The 21,552-nt window shown below is 42.8% G+C and overlaps 1 protein-coding gene across 32 annotated transcripts in view; it reads left to right on the top strand.

Moving 5' to 3' along the window:
• The first annotated feature begins 3,150 nt into the window (after nt 1–3,150).
• CAMK2D (calcium/calmodulin dependent protein kinase II delta) overlaps nt 3,151–21,552 on the top strand; it is a 120,343-nt gene continuing 101,941 nt past the window's right edge. For 4 of the 32 annotated variants that reach the window (XM_068188354.1, XM_068188349.1, XM_068188340.1 and 1 more), the window contains exons 1-2: nt 3,167–3,474; nt 4,150–4,244. In XM_068188354.1, coding sequence (XP_068044455.1) covers nt 3,410–3,474; nt 4,150–4,244 — 160 coding nt within the window. In that variant the 5' untranslated portion in view covers nt 3,167–3,409. Of the gene's footprint in view, nt 3,475–4,149; nt 4,245–21,552 lie in introns of all 32 variants that reach the window. The other 28 variants (XM_068188356.1, XM_068188344.1, XM_068188338.1 and 25 more) reach the window with 19 other exon arrangements.

Raw genomic sequence — 21,552 nt, 5'->3', positions numbered from 1 at the left:
GATGTACCTCTGACTGCTCGTGTTGTCCATTAGTTTCCCCAAGTGCTTTGCCCCAGGAATACTTGCAGCCCTGGGGAGGACCAAGATTTCTGTTAAAGACCATCTGCTCATAAAGTGAGCATTTATCTAAACCCCAGATTACTCAGGTGTTCTGGGCACTTCCTGCCTAGGCCTCTACTGTAAGTGGCTGTCGCACTTGTTCACAAATGAAACATACATTATTCCTGACAGCCCTCATGATGAGCAGTACACACAAATGACCTCTTGGAAGCTCTCTTGACTCCTGCAAAATATAAGAAAATTGAAAATCTGTATTTGCAAGGTTAGAAATAAAAGGACAACATCGCTTTGGCTGTCTAAAAGGAAAGCCATACAAAGCAAAGACCTCACGGAATAGCAAACTCTTAAAATAAATACAATTTCCTTTGCCACAATAAATGTTTCACTATAAAGTTGAATATATATTTCATTCCACTCAGCTGTAACAGTTTGTTAAACTTCAGGAATTTTAAGTGAACAGCTTCAGTTTCTTACAGGCTTGAACTGCTCTCCTGAAAACCCTTTGGAGAAGAAAAATGTGCCCTGGGATGGCTTTGAAGCATTTTGTTTGGTTCATTGTTGAGATCTGACGTTCTTCAACAACAGATAAATTGTTTCTGTGGCCTTAATGGAAATCTGAAGCTCTATCCAGCATTTAGAATTTCACCTCATGGACCAGATCCTTGGCTGCCATCCTGCCTGCTTTGGTCTGCTCAGGAGGAATTTGGGGAATGTACCAAATGTTTAAACGGCAGCTACAAATTAAGGTTTTCTTCAGCTCAAGAGGGAACTACAATTAAGACATGATTGTTGTAAGGAGAAAAAAACCCTGCCAGCTGAAGCGTTTCCAAGCTACTCATCACTTCCCTAGTGTTTCTCTTACAGAAATTTATCTAGTCCTGTGATACCAATCTTGTAAACAAATACTTTCTTTACTTACGTCCTGTGATAAAATTCATGCTTGATATTTCTCTAGGAATTCCTTGGCCACTTCTTGTCTTTTTCAGATTGGGAAATGTGAAACAAAAAAAAAAGTTTTTAAAAAGAAAATCTCAGTTTGGATCACTCATCCTTATAATGACTTTTAAAAAAACCCACAAAAACATCAACAAGAAAGTGAATTGAAATTGAATTTAAATATTTTCTTCTGAATATTTTTAAAATGAAAGAATAACTGTATGGCACGGCAATAGCAGATACTTGGTCCAAATGCTTCTTCCTAGAATATACCATTAGGGAAAAAGTGATGTAGTGCCAGGGGAATATGTTTCATTTTCTTATGTCTGTGTACATCTGGATAAGGAACCTGGCAGAAAACTCCCCTTAAATGCAATGATCAACCCACCCTAGGGGTTCGACACTGCTGATTGCGTTCCTTATGCAGATCTGATACCAAGGGATGCACAACTTCCACGTTACTTTTTTGTTTGAGGGGATTTGGAAATATGCTGCTGTTCGGAGTGCTTGTAATGTGCATTCCCTTCACGGAGGTGGGAACAGATCCATTCTTGCTGGTCTAAATGGAAACATCCTGCAGTCTCTCTGTACTGGCACTGCTGCACGGAGTGGTTCCCTGGAGAGGAACTGACGGAGTAAATGCTTTGTACTTGCTCGTGAGTTCCTAAGTCCCTCTGCTGCTGCCGTTATTCACGAATTCAGCGTGTTTGTACAAGGCACAGCTGCCTCACCTGGAGGAAAACTACCTTTTGTGTAGGCTCTGTCATTCCTGCCGTACATTCATGTTCCTTTTGGGAAAGGTTGGCAGGTTTTAACTCTTCCTAGGAGGCCACAGCTCTGGATGACGATTCTGGAAACTCCAGAGGTTTAATGTAAAGCCCTTTGTGGGTGTGTTTGGTGCGTCTTGTCTTCTCACTTAGCAAAATGCGGGTGGAGATGCTCCAGGCTGCCTTTTGTAGTGGAGCTCTGCTTGTAACCAAGCTGCTGCTTGTGCTCTGTGCAGGTGTGGATTGAGCTCTTCGCGTGGCTCACCGCCACTTAGTTGATCAGAAAGGAACAAAAGCAATTCAGGTTGGTCAAAAAGGATGAAATGCCCTTTGGGTGGCCCCATTCCACGTTCAAGTGGTCACGGCCCCGAGGTTGCCAGGGCTCAACGAGCATTTGGACAACGCTGTCGGGCACAGGGTGGGATTTTGGAGGTGGTCCTGTGCAGGGCCAGGAGTTGGACTTTGATAATCCTTGTGTGTCCCTTCCAACTCAAGACATTCTGTAGTTCTGTGGAAGAGACCGAGACAGCTGTTTGCTGTGACATTTCACACGTGTCCCCAGCGCTTCCCGGCGCTGTGCGCAGCACGCACGGCGTTATTCCACGTCCTGGCGGTGCCCTCCCGCGGGGTGAGTCCCGGCTGAGGTCCCGGGGCCGGGTGTGCGCGGTCCCTCCCGCGGGTCCCTTGCCGGGCGGGCGCAGCTGCCCCGCCGCCCTGGTGACGGTCGCGACCCGGCGCACGCGCGGTGCGCGTGTGCCCCCCCCGCACGCGGCCGGGGAGGCCGTGACGTCACAAGGTGCCCGGGGTGTGTGTGTCCCCCTCCCCTCCCCGCGCGCGGCCGGAGATGCTGTGACGTCACGAGGTGCCCGGTGGGGTTCGCCCCTTTCTCTTCCCGCTCCCTCCCCGCACGCGGCGGGGGCCCCTGCGACGTCACGGCCCCTTGCCCGCGAGCGCACCCGCACGCTCTTCCCGCCGCGCGCCCTCCCTCGCGCTCGGGCGAGGCGTGACGTCACAGGCGGCCACTGAGGAGCGGGGCGGGGGTGAGGGGGCGCGCGCAGGTGCATCCGCTTCGCTCAGGGCGCCTCCCGCCGCCGTCCCGGGGCAGCGCCCGGGAAAAGGTCGGTGCTCGCTCTTCGGCGGACGGAGCGCAGGTTCTTCCCGTGCTCCGATCGCCCCTGTGAGTCTCCCACGGATGTCGCGCCGTCCCCGACGGCAGGGAGTCGCGGGCCGGGGTCGCTAGGGGGAGGCACGGCACCGGCGGACGAGCTGAGGCGCGGGAGAGCGGGAGGGGAGGGAGCGCCGCGCCCCCCGCCCCGGTTTTGCTTTCCCTTTTGCCGCTAGTTTTCCGTGGCGAGCGCGAGGGAGCGAGCAGGATACGCATTTATTTATTTATTTATTTATTTGCTTACTTATTTATTTAAATATTTGTTTGTTTGCTTCCCTAAAGGGTGAGGGGAGGGGAGAGGGAAGACCGGAGGAGGGCGCGGAGGCAACGCCGTCACCAGAGGAGGCGGTGGCGGGGAAGAGGAGGAGAAGAAGCCGGCGCGGAGCCTCGCCTCACCTCGCCTCGCCTCGCCTCGCAGCCCCTCCGCCGTCCCCGCCTCGCCGTCCACGGCCGCCGGAGTCACCGGCGGCCGCCCGTCCTCATGATGGCCTCGACCACCTGCACACGCTTCACCGACGAGTACCAGCTCTTCGAGGAGCTCGGAAAGTAAGGACAGAACGGAGGGTGAAGGCACCGGGGGCTGCGGGGGTCGGTGTGTGAGCCCTGGGAGGAGCCGCGCCCGGGGCCCCCTCACCGCTGCCGAGAGCCCCGCGGGAGCGCTCGGGCTCTAGCCATACGACCCCGGGGCGGCGAGGGGCTCTGGGCGGGTGGCGGGGAGCTGCCCTTAACCCCCTGTGCCGCTATGTATTGTTATTTATTTTTTATTGTTATTTTTAGCTCTTAGGTTGTCGCGGGGTGAGGCTCTCGGTTTGTGAGGGGTGTCGGAGCGCGGCGGGCGCCCCCCAGCGGTGGGGCGGGAGGCGCAACCCTGAGCGCCATGTTGGGTGTCGCCCCCCGGGTGTCACCGCTGAGGGGGACACGGCCACCGCCGCGCTGTGTCCCCCCGCGGTGTGCCGGCATGGACACAGTGAAAACCCGCCCGCCCTCTGCCCCAGCTAGCGGGATTGGCCGCACGGCTTCTACCCCGCGGAGTTCACTGTTCAGCTGAATAAAATCAATGCTGACTGTCCCTGTCAGAAAAACAGAAAATCCCTTTTTCTTTTAAATCTTTTTTTTTTTTTAATTTCTGCCGACATCACACCCCTCCGTGCTGCCCGTTAGCTGGTAATGGCAGTGGAGTGTTTCAGTTGGACTGACACTTTGCCTGGTTTTGGTTTCCAGAGGGGCGTTCTCCATCGTGAGGAGGTGTATGAAAATCACCACAGGACAAGAGTATGCTGCCAAAATTATCAACACCAAAAAGCTTTCAGCTAGGGGTGGGTATATTTTAATCTGATGTTTATGGTGTCTCCTCCCTGTTTCTTGTGTTCATGTGCTAAGCATTAGGAAATGATAAAAACAGCTCAGTATTTTAAAAGATTTTTAAATACTATTTTAATTATTACTGTCTGGGTTGGAATTTTTTCCCCTGATGCCTGATTTTTTTTCTGTGTTATATGTTTCATGAACTGAGTGCACAGAAGTCAGAGGTTGCTGTAGATCATTTCAAGACAAGATGTTCACCAACTAAAATCTAATATAATGCAGTCTCTTCATTTTTAATATAAATAATTTGAGTCAGAAGCATTTTGTAAACTTTTTTTTCTGGGAGGATAGTCAATAATAAGTTTCCATTACAGATTTTATTTGAAACATTTACAGCTGCACTGAATTCTGTGTTCCCATTACATTTAAACACGAGCATGAGGGCCTATCTGACTGTGAGTGAATGAGGAAAACATTACTTTTACGTCAGATTAAACTTTTTTATGAGAAGAAAATTATGATGAGAAAAAAAATCCGTGGGTTTTGATCCAACTATTGTAGAGCAAGTCACTGCGATGAAGTGGTGAGGAGTGTTACTGTTACAAGGCTGTGCACAGCTTGTTTCTGCCTTGCCTCTGATGTGCGTTTCCAGCAGCTTGTCAGCAGCAGCGGATGGGTTGTTATGATACATTGTAGGTAAATATACACATGGTGTGGGCTGTTGTTGTGGAAAGGGAGTCTTAGCGGTGCTCTGTCAATTGCTCGTTAATTCCCAGCTGGAGTGCTTGTGTTCGGGAGGCAGGGATTAGGGATCGCTCGCCCCTAACTATATCTGTGTTTTTATGGGAATTTGTAAAGAACACGGGAGTGAAGGAATAAACAGTGCCAGAGCCTAAACGTGTTTGTGGCTGGTCTGCTTCTGGCCCAGAGGAATCACAGCAGGTAAACACAGCCTGAAGTCATTAAGTTTAAACATAAGCCATTGCACAGGACGATATGGCAATTTCTGATAACGTGCTGCTATCTAATAAAGGTCTTTACATGATTGTTACTTGTGGCTGTTGAAAGTTGTGTGAAAATTTACTGCAGGACCAGGTTGGTCCTTGATGTGCTTTGTTAAGGAGTAGAAGCACATTTGGGAGAATTTTGCTCATAAAATGGAAGGAGGAAAATTTCATACCATTTTTTCTGTGGGTTCAACCCATAAGGGAAGGGGTTATGCTTCAGAGCTGAGCTGTGGAATATCCTTGCGAATCAGGACATGCGTGGTGCCTGTCCATGAATGCAGGGAATGCCTTTCCATCTCTGTTTTCAGACATCCCAAAAATAATTGCAATTTTTTACTTTCTGGGCTGTTTTTTGTGGAGGTTGTTGGATATCTACTAAGTAGTTTCTGAAGAGCAAGCTTCTTGGAGAAATCTTTAGATGCTTCTGAGGCAATTTTTAATTGCGGAGAGGTGCACTTGAATGTCACTTGTGCTACAAAAAAACTAAACCTGAAAAAGCATCAAACTGTGATGCATTCTCCTGGCTCATATTGGGGATGGAGTTTATAATTAAAGTGCTGCTTTTAGATCTATGTTTTGTTCTATTCCATCTGAACTGCTGTATGAGGAGGTAGCAGTGCACTTCTCTTCTGTGTGTCAGGCCTACTGAAATACCCATTCCAGTGGAAATCATTGGGTCAGCTTCATCTCTGAGCAGAGTTAACAGGAAATGTGTTCCTTGTCTAGGGCTTGCTTCCCTTTGAGCCTTTTAAACAAAATATCGCATTTGTCCCTTTTTGCTTCTTGCACTGGACAGAGTGAGGGCAGTTTCAATGTATGATATGGAGGAGTCAAGACTAAATCAAACTTCCTTAAAGTAGTTTTGAAATTAGAAATTATTTAAGTGGCTTCAGCCCAGTCAGAGCAGTAGTTGTCTTCCCCTCTTCATCTCAGTCATAAATGTTATTGGAGATTTATCCAAATTCTTACTTTAGTAGTCTTTGTAATTCTGATCTGGTCACCATCTAATGCCAGTGAAGGTGTGTATCAATTTCCTTGTATAGTTACAGGGAAATTTCAGGCAAATTGCCTGTGTGTGAAGGCATGGGCTTTGGCTGGAATTTGGAGGGGACAAGGAAGCTGTGCCCCCTGTTCTAGCAGAGGGAACCTTGGTGCTTTCAAGTTGATGGTCAGTTCCTTACAGAATTCCAGTTCCATGATTTTCTGATTTTAGTAGTAGAAGTAATAAACATTTGCAGCTTGAATCTATTTCAGTATAGCAAAAATGCTTTTGCTTGTTATAATTACGTATATTCTCTTTTCCTAGTATTCTTAAGGTGCTCTTCAGAGTTTTGATCTTGGTGTTTTCTAAGTCAGCTGGACTCTAAACTACTAGAATATCCTCATCTGGTTTTGTATCAATAGATGATGTTCTCGCACAAGAGACTATGCTGCTGATGGTAAAAAAGGAAAGGCATAAAAAGGTGTGTTACCCTGTAGGCACACAGTCTGTGGTAACTGGGAGTGGGGCTGGAGCCTCATCCCCAATGGGCTACAGCTGTGACAAGCAGGTGAGCAGCACTGAAGGTAAGGAGCCAGGGAGTGCCCAGGTGTGCACTGACCAATCACCCAAGGGAGCAGAGGGCACACAGGTGCAGTGCATGAACAGGAGGCTATGAAAGGTTGGGCTGAGGAACAGGGGGAGCAGATGCTTGCAGCCTGCTGAGGTGGCCTGATGTTGCTCTGTATGAGGAGATGCCTGAAGCCTTCTGATGAGGTATGGTGGTACTCTCTTTGGGTTGAAGCCATTTGATGTTGTATAGTGATGCTCTCTGCATCATGGCCCTCTCAACTGTGGCATGTGCTGTGGCATATACTGCAACATTACCCTTCTAAAATTAGGTGCAGCGATGAACAAGTACACAGGAAACCAAGAATAAAGTAAAGAACGTGTGTTTGCTGGTTCTGGGTCCTGTATGGTTTCATCTGGTGAAGTCTTTGGGATTTCCTTACTATTCAGTAAGGGCCTGGGCTTGTCTGTGTTATTTTTCATGTGTAGGAAGTCATACAGCTGAAAGTGAACTTCTGTGACTTTATTTTTCCCTTCTCTTCAAAATACCAAATAATGAGCAGATTGTCTGTTTCATTTTGCCATTATCTGTACATGTTCTTCCTTCTCTTTTGAGAGTTGTCTAGCTTCGATCCAAATTGGTTTCACATAAACAGACCCATTTTCTTAGTAGGTTTAGCCCTCATTTTCTGTCTTCTAAAAAAAAAAAAAATTAGGGAAGAGCTTACATTTCTGATCATACTTGAAAAGGTGAATCACTGATAGGTTCTCAATGGGTGTACGTATTGTCAGTAACTCCCACTGACAGTTTCTGGTGGCCAGAAGCCCAGTGCCTTTGGTGCAATGTGATGGTGTCCATGGGAGGTGGAGGATGTCCCAGTCCCTTTCCTGGGGAGTTTGTGTCAAAGCTGGGCACACCTCTGCCAGCCCTTGGGCTGCTGCAGCAGGACTACCAGCACTTTCTTTATGAGCATATGTGCTACAAGGAGTAACCTGAGAGTCAGCTGGTGGTTATTGCTGCTCCCTGCAAAGCTCTCATGAGCTTTCAGGGACCAGCCATTCCATTAGCTTCAAGCCTTGGAGGTGTTACTGGTTATTTATCTTCCTTCTTAGCAGGAAATTTTGCAAATCTTTTTCAGTATTTCCACTGTTCTTTCCTGGGAGCTCGTGCCTGCAGGTGCATGGCACAGCCGGAGGGACTGGAGCAGTGGCACTCACCTGCAGCCAGCTCCAATGGGTGCGGAGGCTGCAAACCCCACCCTGTGGGAGCAGCGTTTTGTGCAGTGTTGAGTAATTGGGCTGTGGGAAGAGTGTTTCAGCGTCTAAAGCTCTCCAAGTAGGGCACCTCATGATCCCTGAAGTGATTTAAAGTACATTAGGGAGATGAATGAAGTGGGAAGTGTATATAAGGTGGTATTTTTCAGCACAGCTTTTCATGACACAGAGATAAAGGTTTTTGATGTGTCACTAGACTAACATTTCCTTTAGTCAGGTAGCTTGTGTCAGTCCATGCCAGATGTTGTACCGGAAGGCAAGCTCTAATAAGGCTCCCAGTGCTCCATAGGAGGAGAAAATAATTATTTCAAATTTAGCTCAAGATGTTAATCTCTGAAGCACACATTTACCTGTGCCAATTTATTACAACACATGTATTTTTAAAGCTAAATTATGTTCTCACGCACACATGATGTTACTCCCCCACAGACAGGGCTGTCCTTCAGGGCATTTAGTTGTCAGTGAGGCAGATTCTATCTTTGTAAGGACAAGATTTAAGCTTGGGATTTCAGTGGTTTTCTTCCATGTCTTGCTGTAGTCTTGTTTCTCTCGTTAATTGCTTGTCTTTAAGAGTGTTTTAAAACTGCTTTTCTCTAGTATGTAAGAAGGCTCACCTGCTAACATGCAGTCACCCTTTTTGATGTGTGTGGTCAATGTTTGTGCTCAGCTTAGTCATGGTATTCTTTTCAGTTTGACATCAGTTGTAACACAACGCACTTATTTGAATGTTTATTTGCAAGTATTTGTTTAGCTGCAAATTACTGTAATTTAGCAGGCTACTGGTTCTGTTGAAATTGACTCCATTCAGACAGCTCAGGCTAATAGGGAGAGAAGAGCATTATCAAAAAAAAAAAAAACTCAAAAGGGATTTTTGGTTAGGTGCTCTGTTTTGTGAAGGTTTGGAGCTTCTAATTCCATTTTGGTTTCAGCATTTATTCTGTTTTGGTGTTAGTGAAGGCCTGAAGAGCTTTCAAATACCACTTTGAAACTGTGATGTGTGTTGGTTGGTAGTAATTGATTCGAACAGGTAAACTAGGTTTGAAATGAAATGTCCTGGCAGTTCATAGTTAAACTATTCATAACAAATACTATGTTGATTTCAATAATGTCACTTCTGGAGTTTTTGCAAGAGTTATTTACTCTCTCCATTGTGACTGGAATTGCTCTTAGAAAGGCATGGAGAGTAAAAAGGTGTTTGCATCATCTGTCAGCTCAGTTTCAGCAAGCTCATTAGGGGAAGAGAGGGAAATGCATACGAAAGAGGATTACTGGGGACTTATTTGGCTAGTGGTCTCCAGCCATTTTCTGTCAGAAGTTACACATTATGGCACTGATTCATGCTCTTGTACTGTGTGTTCTCTTCCTGCAAAGTGAAGACTTAGCTGCACACTTGAACAGCTCTGCTTAGGAGAGAAGGGAGAACTTAAGATGCAGGGGAGAAATACAAACAGAATACCTTTCCTGAGCTCCCATATCCTGATACTGAAATAGGGATGTGCTGTTCCTCCTGGTCTGAGAGAATGTTTTGCTATGTTAAAATGGTACTTCTGAATGAAAGGGTCAAATACAAAAATAAGGAAATTAACACAAGGGTCAACACTTTGCATTTACTGTAGATTGGTTCTGTTTGTTTTCATATAATACCACATCTAGGAAACATTGTTTTGTGGGAAACTGCAGGCCAGCTCAGGTGTTTGTGACTTGGATCTGACCTCACTGACAGCCAAGTAGAAATACACTTGTTCCTGGAAGGGCTGAGAATTAGGCACAGACCAACTCCCCAGAAATCCAATTTCAAAACCTAACTAAACAGTGGAATTGAAATGTAAAAATCCTGCCATAGGTAGGCATGTATTGCTCCAAATGCTAAACATTAATGCGCCTTCTCAGGTGGTGATTAGGGGTATGTGAAGTCATATCTGCTTTGTTTATTCACACTTCTGTTGATTTCAGTCTGGTTTAGGGGTTGAATCTATTTTTTTTCATGTAATTGGGGAATGTCTGATCTAAGTGTCTGGAATAAAAGTCAGTGAAATATTTTGATTTGCAAATGTCTTTACTGCCAAAATAGTGCTTTTCATGTGTCTGTCCTTCATTTGACCTCCTGAGAAATGTAGGCCAGGGTGTTTGATATGTCCAGCCTCCTCCTTCATGCACATATATTGCACATTTATCAAATGCTTTGTGAGGATTTTGTGGGGGGTTTGGGAGATTATGTGAGAAACATAACTACCTCTGTGCTTTGAAAAAGGTTACTAGAGAACAAAACCTTTACAGTGTCAGTTCCTCTGTTTAATTCCTTATTAAAAATAATTGTGCTTTGAATTTGAAGAAACATCTGCTCTGTTGTGGAGAGGCACAGGAGTCCAATCTGTTTATTCTCTGCATGTATTGAGCTTGTGTACATCTTGCAGTGTGTGTTTTTGCGAACTCCTCATACATTTAATCCTTGTATTATAAGAAGTGTCCTGTGTGTGGTATCAGGGAGGGTGGAGAGTTTGTGTGATGTGGAATTGGTGTTTTCTTCCAGGGATACAGTTGTGCTGTTATCCAGTGTCATTTTTCTAGATTGTTGTCAGCTTGTTCTGAAATTCATTTGAGCTGTTTGAATCAGAACTCACTTTCAAGCTTTGCAGCCCTGATAATTTCTGTGGCATCTGATCAGAAGCTGCTGGGTGTATTCTGCTGTGCTGAGGGGTTACTTGATTCCTCTTGAATCTGTCCTTCTAAATGCCACTGGACAGAAGCAGGAGCTGTCAGAAAAGCCAGGGAGTGGCAACTTTTGCAAATTTTGCTTGAGTGTCTTATCCCTGACGGAGCTGCTTTTCTGATCTGGGGCTTCTTTTGTGGGAATTGAGAAGTGCAGATGGTGCTACAGCATATATTTGTTTTTTCTAATTAGGTTTTCAGTCTAGAAAATGATAGGTAATGTGCTGAGCAAACTATTACAGAGATGTTAGTGCAGTTATTGGTTTAGGTGGGTTGTATTTGGTAGAAAGGAACACTGCCTACCTGGTGGTTTGAGGGAGCTTCTGTTACATGAATTCCTGACCTTTTGTCAGTTCTTTCTAAGTATTTCACAGCAAAATTAGAGAGTAAAACATGCAAGCTTAATTAAAAAAAAAAAAAACTCTTAAAAGTAATGAAGTAGATTTTAATAATTAGACATGTGATGCTGTGGCTATTTGCTGGTTGAGAATGAAGCATTTTATCTTGTGATGAGAGGCTTTAAAAAAAATTTTTACCAGCAACCAAGAATTAGTCACTGCTAAATGTATAAAGTTAAAATCCTGGTGATGCTTTCCAAGAGAGCTGTCTGGCATCCATAAAAGCAGAATTAATTTAGGTTTGGCAGTCACTTTCAACTTGAAGGTAGAGTGTTCTTGTATATGTTCACAACTGGTTGTGGGCTTTCTCTTGCTCAGTTACAGCCAAATCAGTCATTTTGGGCTGTCGGTTGGGCAATCTCTCCCACTGTCCTACACTACTCTGTAGGGAGTTGGTTTTTTTTACTGTGCAGCAGTTTTGACTCTGCCATTGGCACTGCTGTGGAAAGCAGGGCTGGGGTCACCTTCCACTGGATGGAGAACTTGACTGAAACCCTTCTTTAGCCAGAGGTTATGATGTGCAGAATTAAAAACTTCAGATTCTATATTATAATAATAATTTCTAAAACGGTATGAACTGAGTGTTTGCTGGCTTGACTGAGCAGCTGCAGTGTTTTGGGTAGATATGTATTGAGGAATGTGCAGAACTGGGGCAGTTAGCTGTGGGCTGTGTGTGTGGTCTGCAGGCAGGCTTAGCCCTGCTGAACAGCCAGTGAGCCCCACAGCCTCCAGCTGGCAGTGCCCTCACCTTGGGAGAGGGTAATTAATTTGCCCAGCATTGCTGGCACTCGCTGGCTCACATGGTGCAGAGCAGGCATCACACACGCTCCAGGGAGCATTAACTAGCCTTGGTGCAAGTGCAAAGGGTAGCACTCTTCTGCTGTAAAGTTTCGTTATCTCAGCGTGTGAGGGGGAGAGAAAAGCAAACTTGGAGCCTCGAAGCTGATATTTGTGGGCAGCATGTACTGCCTGTGTTTTCAGAACTTTGTTCCTGATTTAATTGTAGTTGGGAACTGCTTACTTGTAAGTTTTCTGCAATGTGAATGCAAGTGTTGCAGCAATAGTCACGTTGCATATTCATGTAGCTGCACAAACAGATGGGGTTCCTACATAAAATCCATATTTGACAATCTGATGGGATTTGCCAAGGCTTAGCTTTCATTTAAATGATAACCTCTTGGAGAGACGGGTTCGTGATTTAGTGAGTCAAGAGAGGCCTTCAGGTTATTTGTATTGCATAGCAGTCCTCAAGCCATTGCTTATGTGTGATTTTGGTTTGGGAGATTTCTGGTAGGAATGGTTTTAATGGGCTACTGCTTATTAGAAGAAGTACTTGCCAAATTCAGAGATTTCTCTTGAAACCTTATTCATTTGGGTGATGTTACTCATATCCTGCAGAAAGTGAAGATGTATATGCAGTTATAACGTGGACAGACTGCTGCTGCTGTGGTGCTGCCTTGCAGGGAGGATTTTGTTCTGTAGGACAGATGACCTTGGGTTTCCCTCAGGGCTCCAGGTGCTGCTGAACTTTTCTTATTAAAACACACTTGGACACCTGCTTTACACCTTTTTTTAATAGATGTCACTAACATTGTGTCTCCAGCATGCAAGTAAGGATCAGTGCAGAAACCTTAAAAACTATGTTTTCCCATTATTTATTGAATGCTATAGTTATAAAAATGAGAAGTTCATCTTGGTGCTTTTTATACTGAGTCTGCTGCTTCTAAAATAAGTCCCCCTTGGGTGTAAGGTAGCTTCCTACTCCTTGCATTGCACAGCATGGATTGCTAGGAATTTTTGGTTAGGATTGCACTAATAAATGCTCATGGGACCAAATGCCTTGCTGGTCATGGCATAAAGCCCTTATTTTTCAGGGAATTTTTAGTATCACTGCTCCAAATGGGGGAGGGAAAAAACAGGTTTTCTGTCACATTTTTGTATCTTTTCATGGTGCTTTAATGATATTAATCGTTGATACTCAGTAAACTTTGGCATGTTGAAAACCTTTGGAGGTTCTCCCTCTTTAAGTTAGAGCCTCCTGGTAGTCTGCTAATGTGGGGGAAGTCTAAGATTTATAGGGAGGTCTGTACTGGTGTGGGATGGAAGAACTCCCAAAGCCCAGTGACGTTTCTTTTTATACCTGTGCCACTCCATGGTCTTTCTTGGCTGTTGCATTTTTGGAAGAGGAAAAAGAGGCCACTGGTTCAGTGCTCTGTGTGTGCGCATGTGAGGTGCAGAAGATCTGGTAGAGCCTGTGTGAGCCCCGCCAGCTTGTTTGCTGTAGGAAAGTGATTCATGCTAAACAATCTATTAACTTAGTCACTTTACTTGTAATGAGGGCAGGAATTGGTGTCTTTGAGTTTTTATTTATTTGTGTTAAACATGATTTATCTCTCTAAATGAAGTAATAAATTGCTTTCATTGCCATGTTAATCAAAACATGTAATGAGATTAATTTTCCCAGAGCAGAAGTTGATTATGTGTGGTCAGTCCCCTCTGCTTGGAGCTGTGTTTGGTGTTACAGATGTTTCAGGGACCAGATCGGTGATACAGCCCAGACTTGCAGACTCATGGTGGGAAGCTCAGTATCTCAGGAGGTGCTTTGAGGAGACCCAAAAGAAGAGGACAAGGATTCAAATTATGTGTATTTCAAGTCTTTAATAGGTGCAGATTTTTTAAGCTTCAAAGTAATGGAATTTAATATTCTGTCTACATTTTTCAAAACAGTTATCGTTTGGTCATAGTGTGTTCTTGTAGCCGTGTAAATCTCACAACTGTTACATCCCAACATTTAGACTCCTGAAAGTGCAAAATGTTTGGAAAAAAAAATGGCAATTTTTGTCCTTTGAATACTACTGATTCACCTCCATCACCTTGGTATACGGGTGACTCTTCTGTTGCAAACTGTCTTCTTGCTTAGATAGCTTTCAGGGATAAGGATTGGTCCTCTTCCAAAACTCAAAGGAAAGTCAGGTTCAGAGTCATGTTTTGGTTGTCAGTGGTCTGCTCATTGTTACATGAAACAGGAAAACCAGGTCTAGTGAAACTCAACCTTTCCACTTCCAAATCACGTTTATCCACTGTTGGACTTCTGTAGGGTAAGAGAACATCTGAGCATTTAGCACCTGGAGCTGGCCTTCAGTGAAAATTAGGAAATGAAATTCAGTTGTATTCAAGGTAAAGTTGAGTCCTTCAACAGAATAAATAATCTGCTTCAGTAATCAAGCTCTATCTTAAAATTAACTGGGCAGATGAGTGGGTTGGTTATTTTTGCTTTATTGAAGACACAATTTAGTGCTGCCTTCTTTTACTTCAAAGACTTTTCTGATTTACAGCCCAAATTTAGTCGTGGACAGTGTTTGTTGTCTGTGCCTGGGCTGTCCTTCAGAGAAGGCTTCATCTTTCGTCAGTGTATTTATCAAGGACAATCTTATTCTCAGTATTTTATGTAACAACCATCTTCCCTTAGCTTCCTGCTCTATGACAGACTTGCCATTATTATGGCCATTCTTCTAATGCATCCTACTGACTAATTTACATGTTGATATGTGAATATTTGGTGTGGGGAGTTGGAGTTGACCAGGAAAAAAAAACACTAGGGGAGGTTGTCTGAGTATCTTTAGTATCACTGGTTTATGGGAGGGTCCTGTCTGGTGAAGTCCAGTGTTTATTTACAGATTGATTTGGCTGGTTCTGAGGCTGATACTGAAAGAACTCATTTAGTAATTTTGCTTCAGCTTTGCCATTCATCACTAGGTTTCCTGTCACCTCTTTTACCAGTTGTCTACCAATTTCAAAGCTAGTTTGGTATTCTCCATTTTTACTCATCCCCAGATGCCTAATTTCCTTTGTTTCTGCATCCTAACCATTGGAGCCTTGCAGGAGGCTTTGATCCCTGTCTGGAAAAATTCCCTGGAGTACTGTTTTAGAGGACTCACTGTACCCAAGCAGTAACTGATATGCAAAGATGTAGGTAGCTGCAGGGTTTTTTTTTTGTAGAGTTTCTCAGATGTTGCATATTGAGACTTAAGTCCAAACCCATTTCTTCCCATCACACCGATGTTGTGCAGCCCTTGACACAGGAGCTTTCTATAGCCTGCTGTTACTGTCGCCTCTGTGCAAGGTCGAGTGGAAACTGCTGTGAAAATAGCTCCATGAAACAAAGCTAAATTAGGAATAGTTTCTGTTGAGTGTTGACTTGTCTCTGCAACCACAGATGCTCATCTAGCCAACAAAATGGCTAAAGAAACAGAAAATTGTACAAGTGTACTAAGAGCAGCCTAGTTTATTGTTTAAAGTTCTATTGATTCACACACTAAATAAACTGAAGCACTTTCAAAATGTTACTAATTGTTGTTGACTGCTTCAGTCAATAAGATACAGTGTGGAAAAATGCCTAACCAGCTCAATGGAGATTTTGAGGGCTTTCCCTGCTGCTTTACATGGCCTTTTTTTTTTTCTTTTTTTTTTTTTTTTTACTCCTAGAGATCCTTTTCCTTCATGTTTCTCAAAGTGCATCTTATAGGCAGCTAATATTCCATAAAGCTGTCATAGTGGACAGCAGAAACTTCCAGAACAGGGAAAATGCAGAAGCTCCCAGTGCCCTGAGCTGTGGTTTGTGTTGGTACAGTTTTGTGAGGAAGCTGTGGCAGGTACCAGTGACTGTGTTGGTGGGAGGAGTTGTGTAAGAGGACTCAGATGTTGCCTGGCCCAGGTTTAAAGTCTTGAATGTGAGGAAAGTGTTTTGGGTTTTTTTCAACAAAAGGTTCACTCTGATGATATCAAGTCTACAATGTGACCTTGAAAAATAGGCGATTTTACATAAACCAATAGTGGTTGGGTATTGAGCAATAACATAAATGTGCCAAGTGACATGCTGAGCTACACCAGCAGGTACGAGTACTCATGAGATCAGCATCTGGGTTTGCATCTATCAGCTTTTTTCCTATGTAAAGGATAGACATTTTTATTAAAAATTACATTAAATAGGCTTTGAATTACAAGTATTAATTAATAGTAAACAGAAAAGTTCCACATAAAAGCACGTTTTGCCTATTTTGCATAAACTTTTTTTCAAGATTGAGTAGTGTTTTTATAAATATGTAAGATATGTATTTAAATTAGAGGAGGATTAAGTTCCTTACTCTTGTAAATATTTAGGTTGATTGACTGATCTAAAATTTTTAAAGGGCAAGTGTGTCCCTTGATGTTGATTTTACTTAATCATGAGTAATGAAAAATGAATGCCACAGAGATTATAAACCAGAACAACAAAAAAATCCCATTATTTTTTGTAAAGTGTTTTGGTTGAGATTCTCCCTGCACCCTGTCTGACTTGGATCATCCTCAGGGAAGAAGGGAAGATGTCCACAAGGAGGGCAGTGTTCCCTTGTAGGACATGTTACAAGAGTTAGTTTTACAGGAAGGGGGAAAAAAAGGTAACAGCTTATTTGCAGTATTGAAATCCAAACTGGAGGTGTGAAACACGTCTGTGCTAACTCAGAATTAGCACTGCCTCAGTCAGTAAATAACAGAATTCTGCAGTCATCCCAAGTTAATACTTATATTGTCAGACTTAAACAGCAAACGTCAGTGGGACCAGATGGATAGTCTTGACATCTCTTTAGTGTTCATCAGCGCTTGCAAGCTCTAGATAAAAAATGAGATTATGGGAATGAGAATAGAACCATATATCTAATGCTGCAATGGCATTCCTCTCAAATCTTAGTAATGTGACAAATCTCAGATACCTGAGGTTCACCTACCTGCATCTGTATTTCATAGCACAGAGTTAATGAATAATCTCAAAGGTAATTGGAAAAGCATTTTTTAAATTTCCCCTAAATTATATTATGTAAATTCAGTGTCAGAATGACATATACAACACTTAACCCGAATTACTTGTAGTGGCTCCAAAATAAGAGGTCAAAACCCAAATAATTGTCTTACTAAGCAGAGATTATCTGCTCCTTTGGCAATGTTACTACTAATATTAGTCACATTTTTTTTATGATGCCACAATAGGTAGCTATATAAAATTACCACTGTGAGTTTTGGGTACTTGCAGACTAAATCTGCTTCTGGAGTTTCATGCTCAGATGACAGGAGTTTGCATTTAATGTTTATGTTTTTGAAGGATTTCCCTGCCCCTTCCATGTTTTTAAAAAATGGTTTCTTTCTTTGCCCACAAAAGAGGGTGTGAAGGAGCCATCCAAAAGCTGTGCGTAAAGACTTGGTCTGAGAGCCTCTGTAGAGGGTGTTTAAGCTTATGTGCTTTATTTTGCAACACTGAGGAAATGCCACTCGTGGGCAGTAATTTTGTTCCACTGCTGTAACCTGATCATGTTTAGTCTGGTACCTGTATCCTTAGCAGCTTCAGGTAGGATAATAGAGGGATGTGGATGATATCCATGTCTGTGCCATTCATGTATCCTTCTCATGTGCATTTTGTGGCATCAGTTTTGCTGAGCTGTTAAAGAGCTCCTACTTTGAGAACTGTTGTACTCAGTCTGATGCTTTAAGAAGGTGTATAAAATAGACACCTGAGAGGCATGTGTAGGTTTGTTGGGTTTGTTTTGTTTTGGTGGGTTTTGTCTGTTTCTGTTTTGCAATTGCTACATCCCGTCTCTGAGATGGGGCTCTTCATAACCTCATTACAAGGTAATCTGTTTTAAACTCTGTCTCTGTCATGTTGTCCCTTTTGCTTAAAGTATGCTTGTTTTTATTTTCTGTGTTATGTGAGTACTCAGTATAAAAGAAGTTATTGTAGTTAGTTAAAATGTTAGAAAATCCTCTTTTAAAATTCATAATGTTTTGAATTGAATGTGATTAGGTTTTGGATGTATTCAATTGTGACGTATTTTTTGACCACAGTATTTTAAGCATTTAAGCAATTTTTGGAGGTCACTCATTTTCATGGTAACATTTACCCACTCCTACCGGAAATCCATTCTGCTTCAGTTTTAGTTCAGCTTTCTGAATGTCAGTTATAACCTATCTATAATGATGTAAAAATAGTATGTGGGACATCAGCCGGGGTCTCTTGATGTAGTAGGGGCTCATTGTCTGAGCATGGACTCCCTGTCAGGTAGAGAAGAGGAGAAAAAGAAACAATGAGATGACAGAGTTTCATGGGTACCAGGAGAGGAGACTTCATGATTATTTTAAAGAATGAAAAACTGGAAGGTCAAAAAACATTATTATCTTATAGGAAAAGTGCAATGGCTTTTTAACCTGGTTTTTGTATGTAGTTTTGCCTTATCAAGAAATGAGAATATTAATCTGGCATCCCATTATCCTGTCCCTCTAGCATAAGAGCTGAAGAAAAAGTGTTTGCTGCTAAGAGCGTATTCAGTTGTAAACTATGAAGGTGCATCTTGATCTTGCATCAAGATATCAAGCAGAGTAAGACTTTGCAGTACAGTTAACTTCTAATTGCCTATTTACAAGCACACATTCACCTTATGAGTGTAGGAAGAGTCTCCATATTTTCATAGGACTTTTTATGAAACAGCTCAATAAAATGCTCTGCCACTGCTGCCGCCTGCTTCTCATTAAGTACATTGATATTCTGTGGGGGATTGTTGAGTGACAAGCATCGCAAATGTGCCTGAAGTTTTCCTTAATGACTAAGCTTTATTGCCTAATATAAAAATGAGCGGCTGCGCAGGAGTGAGCAATGTTGTCAAACCTGTCATCAAGTTCTCAGAGTTGGTTTGAGTGCTTGTAATGTTCTTCCTTTAATTGACTTGGAAATTGGCAAAGGTTGCTTAAAAAAGGGGAAAAGCAATTTTTAAAGACGGTGGGAAAGTTTAGCTTTATAGTTCACTGTGCAAAGGCCTCAATAATTAGCTGTGGTTATATTGCCTGCTTTCATCAGCTTGGGTTTTTTATCTTTCATTTTGAGTAGGATGAAATAACTTATTGAAGAATCTGCAGCCCTTTGACAGTGTTTGTAGGTTGAACCAAAAAAAAAAAAAGTGAAAAATAGTCTTTTCATTTGTTGGGTGTGCATCTGTTGTCATTACCTGAATGTCACTGGTTTTTGTATTGTCAAGAAAAGGAAAAAAACCCTGCCCTTACTGCTAAAGAGGTCTAAAATGAAAGTTTTCAGTGTTTTCAGAAATGACACGCCATGGTAACAGTTTGGGGATAACAGATTGAAAATGACAAATAATTCAGAAGCTGTAGTTACATCTTCCTCTGCTGCAGAGGTGGTCGTTAAAAAGCTGATGAGTGCACAGCTTGGTAAGAACTGCTTTTAATGCACTCATAATCATCCATAGCAAAACCCTGTGAAGCTTTGGGAGCACGGCAAGATGGGGGTCTGAGAAGAATCTACAGTGAACTCTCCTTTATCTGATCTTTATATTTTAAGCCTTGGCCTAATCCCCTGTGTCTGTTGGAGCCAAAGGTAGGGCAGTAGTTGTGTCCTGTGGTGACAGATCTCTGCTGCATTTGTCACCAGTGTCATGACCAGTGCTCGGTACTGCCTTTGTCTTGTACCCTTGTGTGATCAGGATGGGACCTAATTCTTCCTCTGAACTGTGTTTTTCTGATTCATCATCTCAACAGCATTAACTTCAAAGAATAGCTTGGGAAACTGTAGGATTTGTACAACTGCAGTGCCAAGGACAGATGGGGAGGCAATGCTATTAGAATGGCAGGTGCCTCTTGCACCCTCTGCCAAATAAATTGCAATAAAAGACCAAGAGTGTAGTTCAACTTTTCATTCCTGTTTTGGTTTTTTTTGGGGTTTTTTTTTAGGAAATAGCATAGTATATTTTTCACTCTTGTATACTTCTGCCATGACTCCCCTTGTAAAACAGGAGCTAAATCAGGAGCCAAAGAGTTGTCCCTGGGAAAGTGATAAGAATTTATGGTGTAGAGGGCTGAATTGAGTTGTCTTTTGTGTTTGAAAAAATGAGCAAATTATTGAAGTGGTGTCAGTAATTCTGTGTAGGTGTTTGTAATGCTGCAGCCTGTGTTAAATCGAGCATAGGATTCTCAGGGTGATCCCTTGACCAGCTTGGCTGAATCCAAGGAGAGTTTAAATTGGTCAGAACACGAGGGTGAGACCTGCACTGTAATTCTCAGACAGGTGACAGTCTGTAAAATGGAAGTTTCCATCCCTCTCAAAAAGCTTGGATGTAGCTGTGAAAATTACCTGTGTGTTTTCTGATGTGGAGAGATTCTACCCAGCAAGTGACCCTGGAAGTAGTGTCAGGGCTTTAGCCCATGAACACCAGAGCCCATAGGAAAATTGCAGAGCATGTCAAACATTTGATGTCTGTACAGCAATGCTGCTATTCAGCCAGGCAGTGTCAAGCCTCATGGAGGGAACTTTAACTGTCCTGAGCCTTTGTGCTGATTCTAGCAAGGGCTGTGGGGAGAATTTTCGAACATGTTTGTCTGGCTGCTGGGATCGTCCTTGTGCACTGTGTGAGAGCAGCTGTACAAGTGGTCTTGGCAGAAAGTGGCATGATTAATACATCACCTGTGTGACAGCTTTAAAGCAGCACCTGCAGTATGCTTCTATGATCGAGTAGTTGCTGTGAAGGTTTTACTTGGACCTTGTATCCACTTCAGTACACATATTTATAAGTCAGTTGGCTTTTCCTTGGAGAGAACTTTTTGCCAAGGAAAGTTGTCTTTTTATCAGGGATATTCTTTTATTAAATCTCAGATGTCTGCTTTTTTAGTGTAAATCATGCTGCTCTTTTAGGTGGAAGGTTAGTGTTTTGGTTTGGGTTTATGTTTTTATTGTTGAGGTCATGTTGGTAGATTTGAAATGAAAGATCATATTTATTTTATCTATTAATACAATTGAAAATAATTGTCCTGAGTGACAGTTCTCCACAAAAATCTGGTTTATATCCAGCCACAAATTACTATACACTTCCTACTACTTGAACTTTACCAGGGTTTAGTTTTTTGAAGTATGTGCTACCAGGCTATTTGATTAATGATTTGTGCAGAGCATTCCAGTGAAGAATTGTAAATTTGAAGTAAAGAACCAGAGCAAATTCATTCTCATCTCTAGAATACTCCTAAGAGGGACATCTCCTGTATCAAATGGGATGGTTGTTAGTGGCTTGGGGAGAAGGGTTACTTAAACAAAAAGATACACGCTGTCACTTTACCCTCACTTCATTGGTAGTACTTTTACTGTTGGTGAAATCTGATATTGCATAATACTAAAAATCAAGTTGAAAGGTGGTGAAACTGTGTCACTTAGGAAGCTTTATATCCTGATTCAACATGGTAATTATGTGACTTCTAGCCTGTGAATAATCCATGGCACTCGCTGTACCTTAAGTCTGCTCGTGTTTACATAGTCTGCTAAATGATCATTCCAAATCCATTTCTAACTCAGAACAGG

This window comes from Anomalospiza imberbis, chromosome 4, assembly GCF_031753505.1.
Source record: "Anomalospiza imberbis isolate Cuckoo-Finch-1a 21T00152 chromosome 4, ASM3175350v1, whole genome shotgun sequence".
Classification (NCBI taxonomy): Eukaryota; Metazoa; Chordata; class Aves; order Passeriformes; family Viduidae; genus Anomalospiza; species Anomalospiza imberbis.
The sequence above is the reverse complement of the archived record's forward strand: the minus strand, read 5'-3'. Positions and strand labels throughout refer to the sequence as shown.